This window comes from Panulirus ornatus, chromosome 9, assembly GCF_036320965.1.
Source record: "Panulirus ornatus isolate Po-2019 chromosome 9, ASM3632096v1, whole genome shotgun sequence".
Lineage (NCBI taxonomy): Eukaryota > Metazoa > Arthropoda > Malacostraca > Decapoda > Palinuridae > Panulirus > Panulirus ornatus.
The window spans coordinates 24454763-24466961 of NC_092232.1; the positions used below are offsets into that span (position 1 = coordinate 24454763).

General features: G+C 38.2%; 1 protein-coding gene across 2 annotated transcripts in view; it reads left to right on the plus strand.

Moving 5' to 3' along the window:
- Positions 1-5661: 5661 nt before the first annotated feature.
- Positions 5662-12199, plus strand: part of LOC139750278 (LYR motif-containing protein 2) — an 87274-nt gene continuing 80736 nt past the window's right edge. For both annotated transcript variants that reach the window (XM_071664866.1, XM_071664865.1), the window contains exon 1: positions 5662-5820. In XM_071664866.1, coding sequence (XP_071520967.1) covers positions 5761-5820 — 60 coding nt within the window. In that variant the 5' untranslated portion in view covers positions 5662-5760. The remainder of the gene's footprint in view (positions 5821-12199) is intronic.

The following is a 12199-nucleotide window of genomic DNA, read 5'->3' on the forward strand; positions in this document are numbered from 1 at the left end:
ATGAATAGCCATTTCCTAGCCGCCAGTAGTTAGTGTCATGTTCGTTTCGTAATGTTCCAATTCCTTCTTTTACCTGTCTCCCGTAGTCTTATACAATTGAGGAATTCCTTTGGATTATTCTTAACTATCAAGGATATTCTTTTTCTTCCTCGTGTTTACTGTCTTATGACCTTCTTACACTCGCTTTGGATTCTGATTAATTCCAGGTGATTTTCATCCGGTCACATTGATTTGAATTTCCTATATGTTTTCTTCTTTTGGCAAATTAGTCCTTCTATTCTCCAATTCATATTGCAAGTTCTCTTCGCAATTTATGGAATACGTTTATCTCCAGTCTTGAGTAGTGCGTTTTTAGAATTATTCCACATTTCCTCTACTGTGTGAACGTCAAGAAGTTTTGTCTAATTCGTACTGCGAAATTCGTGTCCAATGTTTTCAAAATTTGTTTGCCTGTAATCTGGGATTAAGAGTTTGTTTTCATTTATATCATAATCTAAATCTATCTCTAATCTAATTAAACTGTGATCGCTGTTTGACAAAATCTCACTTACTTCGCAAGAGTTGATTAAATTTGTGTCACTAGTAAGGACAAGATAAAATGTTTTTACCTCTGGTTGGTTTTTTGATTAATTGTTCCCTTTCGGTCACCTGTTAACGTGTTCCAGTTTATGTTTGGACTGTTGAACTCTCTTACTGTTATAACCTCTTTACTGTATACTATAGTTTTGATTTCATTGTATAGCATCTTATCGTCATCTTTTTGCTTAGGAGGTCTGTAAATAACGCCGAGACGTAGTTTACTTTTGAACTTGTCGGTAATGTCAATATAAAGAGAGTCGTAAGTGTGTGGTCTACTTTGTTTATCTTCATAGCACTTAGATTGTTATCAACGTGGATCATAACTCCATCACCTACCCTGTATAAGCCATCTTTCGTAAATAGTTTGTATCTAGGTATTGCTAACTCGGCGACTAAGTGTCTGTTCTCAGAGTTTACCCACGTTTCTGAGACCGCAATAATGCTCGGTGTTTCAGGTAACTGCATAGGATGTAAGTTCATCGCGTTTCGTAATGATGCACCGGGCATTTGTGTATATTAAACTTATTTTCCTTGGAGATGATTTCTGGACTGAATTTGCCTTTATTTTACTGTCGGTATGCGTGTTTGTATTATCGCAGTTAATGTCTGTGTGTGGAGTAGTGGGAGAGAGACGGTTCTCCATCTATTTTGGGTTCGCCGCCTAACTCTGACCCTCCCCGCACTGGATCCTATCAGCCTTGTTCCTAAAAGTTACCTGAGAGTTTACCTGTAGCTGTGCTAACCCGCTACTTACACGGCCTGAGTGTCCTCAACTGACCCAACTTGACCTTTCTTTGCTAATTCCTCTGCCTGTGAGGTTATCGCTACTCCCCGCGGCTCCCTACCGCCAAGGTCCCCATCCATCCTCTACCGCTACCTTTATAGTGGTCAGACTGTGCGCCCGTCTCTTAGATCCCTTTTCACACTCAGATTGCATCTACACCGATCCACTTCCCACAGGTACCCCCTTGTCTTCCCCCATTCTCCTCGTTCCTACGTTTGTTCGACCGTGATTTGCTCTCCTGAGTAGCTTATCTCTATCGAAAAAAAGGTCTCATGTTCTCATCCAATACTCTGGCAAGGCGGGCTTTCCCTGTTCCATTTAAATGAAGACCATCCCTAGCGTACAGAGATCTATCATGGCTAATAGGTCCTACAGGTCTGTATTAAACATACTATCCTTATTCCTACAGAGAGCTGCGATTCGTCTGTGTATCCACAGCATTCTACTAAGGATGAAGGAATCGAGTTCATACCTTGGCAGCAATCCCGATATCATAAGCTTCCTACGACTTTCTTTAAACTTGCTAATAAGATCCCTATACTTCGCTAATATTTCTTTCAGTCTCCCATTAACTGTATTGTTCGTCCCCACCTGAACGACGAAAATCACATCCACGGGATTGTTTGAAACTATATAGTTAAACTTATCCAGGACGTGTTCTATCCTAACACTTACATAGCACAAGTTCTTCCTGTTTCTACCCTTCGTACAGAACTCCTGGCCCTGATGTCTGACTATAGACTCCCCGACCAGGATGATGCTACTATCTGAGCTATCTACCCTAGATGATATACCTGTGCCTGTTTCCTGTATCGCAACCGCTTTCGCCACCTAACATCACGTTTCTCCAAGACTTCTGTGTTTTTCCTAACACCTACCGAAAGCCTATTGAATACGTCGCAGAACAAACAAGAGGTTTATTCACATCCTTCTGTGAGGAGAAAATCCCCGGTGAACTCCTGATGGCATCTAAGGCAAGCAACTCGAGAAATTGGAGCCATCCTCTAGGATTTCACTAAGATTCAAAGGATTTCACTAAGATTCAAGGGATTCCATAATGATTCAAGTGGGTCAGTGAAGGGCACTCAAAAAGACCTGCTTGAACTGGGTCGGTGAGCGAGTCACTAGAGCACGTCTGTCCTTGACAAGGGTTGGCGGGCCATGGTAAAAATATTAAATGACTTATTTGCCTCTGTGTTTACCATCGAAGCATTCCATGTCCCGAATCCAGTTTCATTGACAATAGAGGGGAACATTCTGCAACAAATTGAAATAAAAACTGAGGATATACATTAGCAATATACGGAGTGAAAAATAGATAAAACAGCAGGCCCTCAGAAGGAGCCTGGCTCTCGTGTGAACCGGATGATATAATAAGCCCAACTCCCTAGGCCCAGTGCATAGGTCCCTCACCACCGGCGGGCCGTCATAGAGCACAGAGCGCGTACCTCCAGTGTGTAGGGAGGTTTGATCTCAAACAACAACAACGGCCGACCATAAGTTTTACCGGGAAAAAAAATGAAATTGGCTTAACATGAGATAAAGCCCTTGACTGCATTTTTCAATAAGTCATTTGCTACAGGAAAAGTTCCAGATGAATGGAAGACTGCCAATGTAACACCAATATTCAAAAAACGTAATTAGTCACTGCCAGGAAATTATCGTCTTATTAGCTTAACGTCTGTACTTGGAAACTTATGGGAACCATCATTCAAGTTAGAATTATAAATCAATTAGGGGACCAACGTTTAATAAACGATTCTCAGCATGGTCTCCGACGAAATCGTTCATGTTTGACAAATCTGCTTGATTTCTTTTACGACGTAATCAACGTGTACGACGATAATGAGGAGGTTGATATTTTCTATGTAGACATTCGACAAGTTTCCGTAAACAAAGAGTAGCAATTAATGGTCAAGCTTCAGAATGGTTAGACGTAACAAGTGGAGTGCCACAAGGATCAATCTTGGGACCGGTTCTCTTTCTCATATATATCAATGACACTGATAATGAGCTGCTATGCAAGATATGAAAATTCGTTGATGATACAAAGCTGGATAATATATCAAATGAACATGAGCGTCTACAGCTTCAAACTGATATAGACACACTAATGAACTGGGCTCGTAAATGGCAAATGAATTTGATATCGATAAGTGCAAAGTTTTGCATATAGGAAGAAGAAACGAAAAGGCAAGCTACAGTATGAATGCTGTTGAAGTGCAAAAAATAAATGAGAAGAAAGACTTGTGCGTAATAATATCTGGTGACCTAAGACCAAGTAAGCAGTACACAGAAGCAGAGAGAGGAGAGAACACGATTCTTGGTTTCATAGGCGAAGCCTTCGAATTTAAGCCCAGGGAAATCACTCTTACACTTTACAATTCATTGGTTCGCCCACATCTTGAATATTGTGTTCAGCTTTGGTCACCCTACCTAAAAAAAAAAAAAAAAAGAAAAAATAAGACACAGATTGGAGAGAAAACAGCGCTGAACAATCAAAATGATTTTCGGACTAAGAAACAAATCCTACGAGATGAGATAATACGATTAAAGCTATTTAGCTTAGAAAAGAGAAGTTAAGAGGTGATCTATCATTATTCAAAATTATCAAGGCTTTGATAATCTTGATCTGTCAAATTACATATGACTTGATTCGTCTGACTTTACTAGCAGTATTGGATACAAACTCGTGGGCAAACGATTTACATTGAACGAAGCGAAGTGCTTTTTCTTCAGCAGGATTGTTAACATATGGAACGGCTTGCCAATTAGAGTGGTTAAAATCAGTACCATAGTTACGTTTAAGATGAGACTTGATAAATAATTCGCCTCAGGTCCACCACTTTCATTATTTGCGACTCTATTGTCAAAATGATAGTTTGCAAGTTATTCTCTTTGAATTATCTAAATACCTTCTAACTTTTACCACACAAATCTTTGAGTTTCTTATATCTCCCACTATCACAAACAGCCTCGAAAGGACCCAATAGTCTGTTGCTGTTTGAATTCCTTTTTATTCCCTTGAGTTTCAATATCTCATTTCCAGTTTCTTTCGTTGTCCTAGGGTGAAACTTAAAGTGCCTACAGCTTTGTTCACCTTTATTTCGTTAAGTCCTGACTGTACAATGTTTTGAAACGTTTTCATCAATTAGCAATGGGACTGGGTTGGGAACACAAGATGCTTTTCAATGGTACAAAGAAAAAAAATCAGACGATAGGGTTTCTTTTTCTTGATACAAGCCACCTTTTTTCCATGAGAAATGGAGCAACTGAATACGTAATAACTGTTGTTTCTAACATGACTGTGATATTTTGTAGAGTTTCTTTTGGTACTTTATTCTTCATAGAGGAAGAACTGGTCTGTTCCCCACGGGCTGTGTTTCTTTAACGAAATGCACGAATAAACCCAGTGAGGAGCCTAAAAAGATGTCCAGCAACTGATTCATAGTAGACTGTTCCCCTTGAACATACTAGACCGTGTAGAAATGCAGTCATATGTTTATAAACTTAACGTTCCCCTATGAGCAAAGGTATATTTGTCTATTAACAATGAACGATTTACTGAAATAAGTATTCCCGGTGGCAATCTTATATAATGATAAAATTGTTATATTGATAATTTCGCTCTTGAACAAGGTCGCGACATTCTTCCAAAAGCTCCTCTGATATCTGTTTGTGTATGAAACATTTAATCCCATACAGCAAATAAAAAATGTTTTATTGTTGGCACCATCACAGACATACTCCAATGAAGGGTTTATGCCATCTACCAAAGCACATGAAAAGCGAGACAATTTATCGCTGGAGGGGGTCCACGCATATTTATATACATTTCTCCAAACGAGCGTGGATGGTGGAGTAGTTGGATTCATGTTAAAAACATTTGTAGCCAGGCAATTAGTGTATTCCAGCCGACAGTAATCAATGCTGTGAAGAGCTCAGCAATGATTTCCCTATTGGACAGTGACCGTACAGATTTATTATTCATTTCAATTAAAATCAGTGTTGCTTAATGGTGTTGTGTTGCTTTCACACACATTCAACGATCAGCGCTTAAGATACAAAATCCTAAACTCAAGAAAATTGTACAAATAACTATTCGATGAAGCAGCAAGATAGCATATTTCATGAAATAAGAATTCTTCTAAGAAGATTAGGTTCATCCATAAGGACAATATAATGTGTGAATATGAAAATTAGTAATTATTTCACTAGGGAGCGAACTCTTTTAAGTTCGCTGACAATAATATGCTCCCCTGTTCTGGTTAGTAGATCTATTCGCTCTCTATGTTGGTCGCTAAAAGGACAACAGCCCCAAAATGGGTATACAGTAGACATATTCGTTTACTTTATGACTGAAAGTATTCAAGTGCTATTACAGAAAACTGGTTAGAATGTATTTAAGCGGCATTCTATTGAAGAAGCTACCTGAACGGACAATGAGTTTAAAACGGGTAATAATAAATAATGCATATGATATTGTGAATTGTATTGATAAAGTTCAGTTATGGGGAGCTGCAGAAGTTACTTATGAGTTTTTCAAGAAACTTATATCAATGGACGCCTTAGACGTAGAAGTGGTTTAGACTAGGGGCGCATGATTTAGGGTTTGTTGTGAAAATACAGAAAAATGTGGGGCAGAAGTGAATGAAACTGCTAAAAATGAACAGAATTCATGAACACGGGACTTACATTATTTTTCAGTATTACGGTTAATATAAGCCAACACCAGTGAAGTTGTCTACTTCTGCTGTACTGGTTGTATGGAGTGGAGGGATGCGTATTTAGAAAACAGCAAAGAAAGCCTCGAGTGTCAAAATGCAGATGATAATATTTTCATATGGGATTTATGAGCACTTCCATTTAGTCTGATTTTAGATTTTCATTATATATTCTTCTGGGTTCCCATTTTGTCCACCACCATTTCGTTTACCACATTTCCAAAATGTATACACATTGCGAAGTTTAGTTCTTTGTGCTTGTACACCATATCTGTAAGTTATTTGTGTGGTACTCCTAAGCTTGAAGTCTGTCCTGAAAAATTGTAAGTATTATAACTAAAACAGACCAGAATGCAGTACAGAGTACATTGATTTGTGTACAAATTCTTGAACCTTGTTTCACAACTGAAATTATGTTTTTATTAGTTGCAAGATTTTCCTTCAGTAAATATTTGTATTCTCTTCATATATTTTTCTGTTGCAGCCAACCACTCCTCCATATAAAAATGAAAAAATTCTGCTATACCCATGTCAGAATGTGTTTAAATGGTATTCTTTAGAAGTTACCTGAATAAACAATGAGTTTAAAATGAGTAATACTTAATAATGCAATTAATATGTAGTTAAATTATGGCTTAAATAATGTAACTGGAACATAAATTGTAGCTTAGCATTGGATTAATATTAAATTTGGATATTGATTAAATTGTTCTGTAATGCTGATGCAGTGTTCAGAACAGCGGTGTTCACTAGAGAAATAATGAGGGCCAATTAGGGCAACAGAGAGTTTCAGTCAATCCCCAAAGGCTTTGTAAAGCTATATACATGTAGAATCATTGTGCAAAAAAGTTTTGTAGTACTAAAAGGATTACATTAACTCTTCACGATAATTACATTAACTCTTCAAGATATGCCACTGTTTGATAATAAGAGTATTTTTCCCTATACTTACAATTTTTATTTAAATCTTTTTCAGTTATGTACCTCTCTTTCTCTCATGGGTCACATGAGGGAAGTGTAGGCCAAATGCAGCTTGTGGGCCTTTTAGTGAATACCATTGGTCAGGAGAATGCAATAACAGTTGCAGAGCATGATTTGAACTTTGTATTTCATTGAAAAATGATAAAGAAAGTTATAGTTCTGAGGTAAATGTTTATCAGGGAAATTCTGGGGTTGATCATTTTAAAAGTAGGTAATACACTTGTAAAAATTTGTACCCAACCTTCACAGCTGTAGAAATTTTTCTTAATATTAAGTATTCTAGTCAAATTGTACTAGTCATACCCATGAATTAGCATCACAAATGATGGCAGTTTCAACAAATAGACCCCAGCAGACCAATTAATGTTGTTATATTTTTACTTTTGATATTTGGTTTGGTGAGGTTTTCATAGGTTTTACCTTCTTTCATAATAGTTAATCACACATTTTCATTGATAGCTATGCACATTACTAGTCACTATCACTTTATTCAGTATAAGTTATTATTAACATAATGCCCCAAATTGTTCTCTGTTTCTGTTATTATATTCTGTAAACAATAATCTAGCATTACAGCACAAATCACTCAATATTCAAGGTTTATAGTGATGTAGAGTTAAACTAGACTACATATAAATTATTATTATACTTTGTTGCTGTCTCCTGCGTTAGCGAGGTAGCACAAGGAAACAGACGAAAGAATGGCTCAACCCACCCACATACACATATACACATATACATGTACATATACATCCACACACGCACATATACATACCTTTACATTCCAACATATACATATGTATACATACACAGACATATACATATATATACATGTACATAATTCATACTTGCTGCCTTTATTCATTCCCATCGCTACCCCGCCACACATGAAATGACAACCTCCTCCCCCTGCATGCACACAAGGTAGTGCTAGGAAAAGACAACAAAGGCTACATTCATTCACACTCAGTCTCTAGCTGTCATGTATAATGTACTGAAACCACAGCTCCCTTTCCACATCCAGGCCCCACAAAACTTTCCATGGTTTACCCAGACGCTTCACATGCCCTGGTTCAATCCATTGACAGCAAGTCCATCCCGGTATACCACATTGTTCCAATTCACTCCATTCCTTGCATGCCTTTCACCCCCCTGCATGTTCAGGCCCTGATCGCTCAAAATCTTTTTCACTCCATCTTTCCACCTCCTATTTGGACTGCCACTTCTCCTCATTCCCTCCACTTCTGACACATATATCCTCTTTGTCAGTCTTTCCTCACTCATTCTCTCCACGTGACCGAACCATTTCAAAACACCCTCTTCTGCTCTCTCAACTACACTCTTTTTATTACCACACATCTCTCTTACCCTTTCATTACTTACTTGATCAAACTACCTCACACCACATATTGTCCTCAAACATCTCATTTCCAACCCATCCACCCTCCTCTGCACAACTCTATCCATAGCCCACACCTCGCAACCATATATCATTGTTAGAACTACTATTCCTTCAAACATACCCATTTTTTGCATTCTGAGATAATGTTCTCACCTTCCACATGTTTTTCAATGCTCCCAGAACTTTCGCCCCCTCCCCCACCCTGTGACTCACTTCTGCTTCCATGGTTCCATCCGCAGCCAGATCCACTCCTAGATATCTAAAACACTTTACTTCCTCCAGTTTTTCTCCATTCAAACTTACCTCCCAGTTGACTTGTCACTCAACCCTACTGTACCTAATATCCTTGCTCTTATTCACATTTACTCTCAGCTTTCTTCTTTCACACACTTTACCAAATTCACTCACCAGCTTCTGCAGTTTCTCACCCGAATCAGCCACTAGCGCTGTATCATCAGCGAACAACAACTGACTCACTTCCCTAGCTCTCTCATCCACAACAGACTGCATACTTGTCCCTCTTTCCAAAACTCTTGCATTCACTTCCCTAGCAACCCCATCCATAAACAAATTGTACAACCATGGAGACATCATGCACCCCTGCCGCAAACTGACATTCACTGAGAACCAATCACTTTCCTCTCTTCCTACTTGTACACATGCCTTACATCCTCAATAAAAACTTTTCACTGCTTCTAACAGCTTGCCTCCCACACCATATATTCTTAATACCTTCCACAGAGCATCTCTATCAACTCTATCATATGCCTTCTCCAGATCCATAAATGCTACATACAAATTCATTTGCTTTTCTAAGTATTTCTCACATACATTTTTCAAAGCAAACACCTGATCCACACATCCTCTACCACTTCTAAAACCACAATGCTCTTCCCCAATCTGATGCTTTGTACATGCTTTCACCCTCTCACTCTTCCCCTTTACCCTTGAGCTTCTTTTCACTCAGAGCCAAAACATCCAGGTTCCTTTCCTCAAACAAACTACCTATCTCTCCTTTTTTCTCATCTTGGTTACATCCATCTACATTTAGACACCCCAATCTGAGCTTGCGAGGAGGATGAGCACTCCCCGCGTGACTCCTTCTTCTGTCTCCCCTTTTAGAAAGTTAAAATACAAGGAGGGGAGGGTTTCTAGCCCCCCACTCCTGTCCCCTTTAGTCGTATTCTACGACACGTGAGAAGTGCATGGGAAGTATTCTTTCTCCCCTAACCCCAGGGATATAGACTACTATATAGTTTATTAATCCAGAATTTTGAAGTCTAGTGCTAGGGTTTGATGGTGAGCTTTGGTAAGGCTTAGTCGTTAGAATTTAGCCCCTTAACACTTAGACAGATATTTATATGAGCTGAGTGACACATTCTAGATGGATACTTAGTCATTGAGTTTCACTCCTCAGTTTCAGTGTCATGTACCTTCAGCCATGCCAATGAAAGCTCCTTTTCATGAACTTTTTGGGAAGAAAATCATCCAGTTTTCAGCTAGTTGTAGAGAGCCAGGTAGAAGATAATCATTGAAATATTTACCAATGATGATCTGTCTTTGGATTGTGTGGAGAGTGGTTTTATGGATGCTGACTCTTTCACTGTCAAAAGTTGACCAAGATGAGGCAGGAGAAGGTTTTCCAACCAAAGTGGAGATAATGTTGCTTGTGCCTGACTTGCTGTGACAGCACTGTCTGACTGGTGCCGTCGGTGATAGACTTTTATAGTTTTGCTGTTTTGAAAAGTGATTAGTGAATCACAATGATTATAGCAAGAAAAGACTGAGCATGTAAGATAAAACATGATAACAACATCTTAGTAAAAGTGAAATAGATAACAAAACATATACAAAATTTCTTTACATTATCATAGTGAAAGTAGTGGACATGAAGTATTTTATTTCATTGTCATGTACAATTATCTTTGAATTGTAAGGTTAAAGACATTTCCAAACAACTTAAAAAACATGGATTTTTAGTGTTAGAAAGGATAGCTTTGTTGGTAAGAGTTTAAGGGCATGGTTCTAGCTTTATACAAAAAATCTGAGAAAAATTAAATGCTACTGGAGAAATGTGGTAAATTATCTCTACATCAGAATTTGTTTTGGATAGTAAGTTATGTAATTCTGCAATAGTAGTGTAATGTATAGAGATTAGAGTAAAATCTCTAGGACATGATTTAGAACAGTGTTGTCCAAACTGGGGTACATGCACCCTTAGGGGTATGCATCACTGTTTAAAGGGGTATGTGAGAAGATAATGAAAACATATTTCACTTTCAAACTGTATCACATATAGGTCATATGGCATCTTGGATCAGTATGTGTATGTATGCATGGGCGATTGTATAAGAATATAGAATAATTGTATAATCACAACACTTACACAGTTTCAAAGTTAAGTGAATGACAAGAGAACAGAGTAAGAATTAAAATGAACAAGAAAGAAATTAAGGGGAGATGGGAGAGGAAACGGAACACGATGTGTTTGGGAACATTGCTGAACTCCTCGCTCAAGTAACTCTAGCTCATTTTTGTCTTAGGAGTGCAAGTGTGAGCATCTCTTTTTTTAATTCACATGTAAGCCTTCAGACTCAGTTATTTCTTTAACAGCAAGAAATAAGGATAGATGGTTAAAACATGACAGCTGTATCAGCCTCATCAGCAATGCAAATGAAGGAAATCAAGCAGCTGTGAAAAAAAAATGAAAACAAACCTACCTAAGTATCGGCAGTACAAGGAAGATTATGTGCTTTTTGGATTTACTTCTACGAGTTCTGATCCTCTGGAAGCTTTGTGCTTCTTTTGTGGGGAGAGGTTGGCCAACAGCTCACTTTCAATGTCACCTTAACACAAAACATCAATGTCATGTTGACAAACCGGTGGAGTTTTTTAAAAGAAAACTTTCTGACTTGAAGTGTTCCCAGACAACAATTAAGAAAGCCTCCAAAACATCAAATAAAGCTCTGGAAGCATCTTTAGCTGTATTTGGTACTAAAGCTTAAAATCCATTTGATATAGCTGAAGAATTGTTATTGCCAGCTGCATTTGTGACGGCTTAAAAAATGCTACATAAAAAGGCAGATGACTAACTAAAGGCTGTTCTTTTGTCACACCAAACTGTTTCACAAAGGGTAAATGAAATGAGTACAGATTATTGATCAAGTTGTGAACTAGCTAACAAGCCAGTCTTTTTCACTTCACTCTGATAAATCAACTGACATCAGTGGACAGGCTCAACTTGTCTCATTCATGAGATACATTGATGGAGATTATATAAATGAACATATACTTTTTTGCAAAAGATTAGAAGAACACACAACTGGGGAAACCATTTTCATTGTCATTAATTAGTTCTTCTCTGAGCAAGGGCTTAGTTTGAAATCTTGCATTAGCATGTGTACAGATGCTGCAGCATCCATGACCAGGAAAGTGAGGGGACTTGTAGCATGGATTGCAAAGGAAAATCCTGATGTGGAGTGGAATCATTGCATCATTCACCAAGAATCATTAGCATCCAAAAAAAATGAGTTCAGAGTAATCAACTTTATAAAGTCAAGACCACGTAATGCTCACCTGTATCACAGACTATGCGAAAGCATAGGGTCAGAGCTATTACTGCACACAGAGTTGCTCTTGCTGTCAACAGGCAGAGTACTCGCTAGGTTGTTTGAGTTGCAAGATGAAGTAGGATCCTTTTTATCAGAACATAGATGTCATTTTGCCATT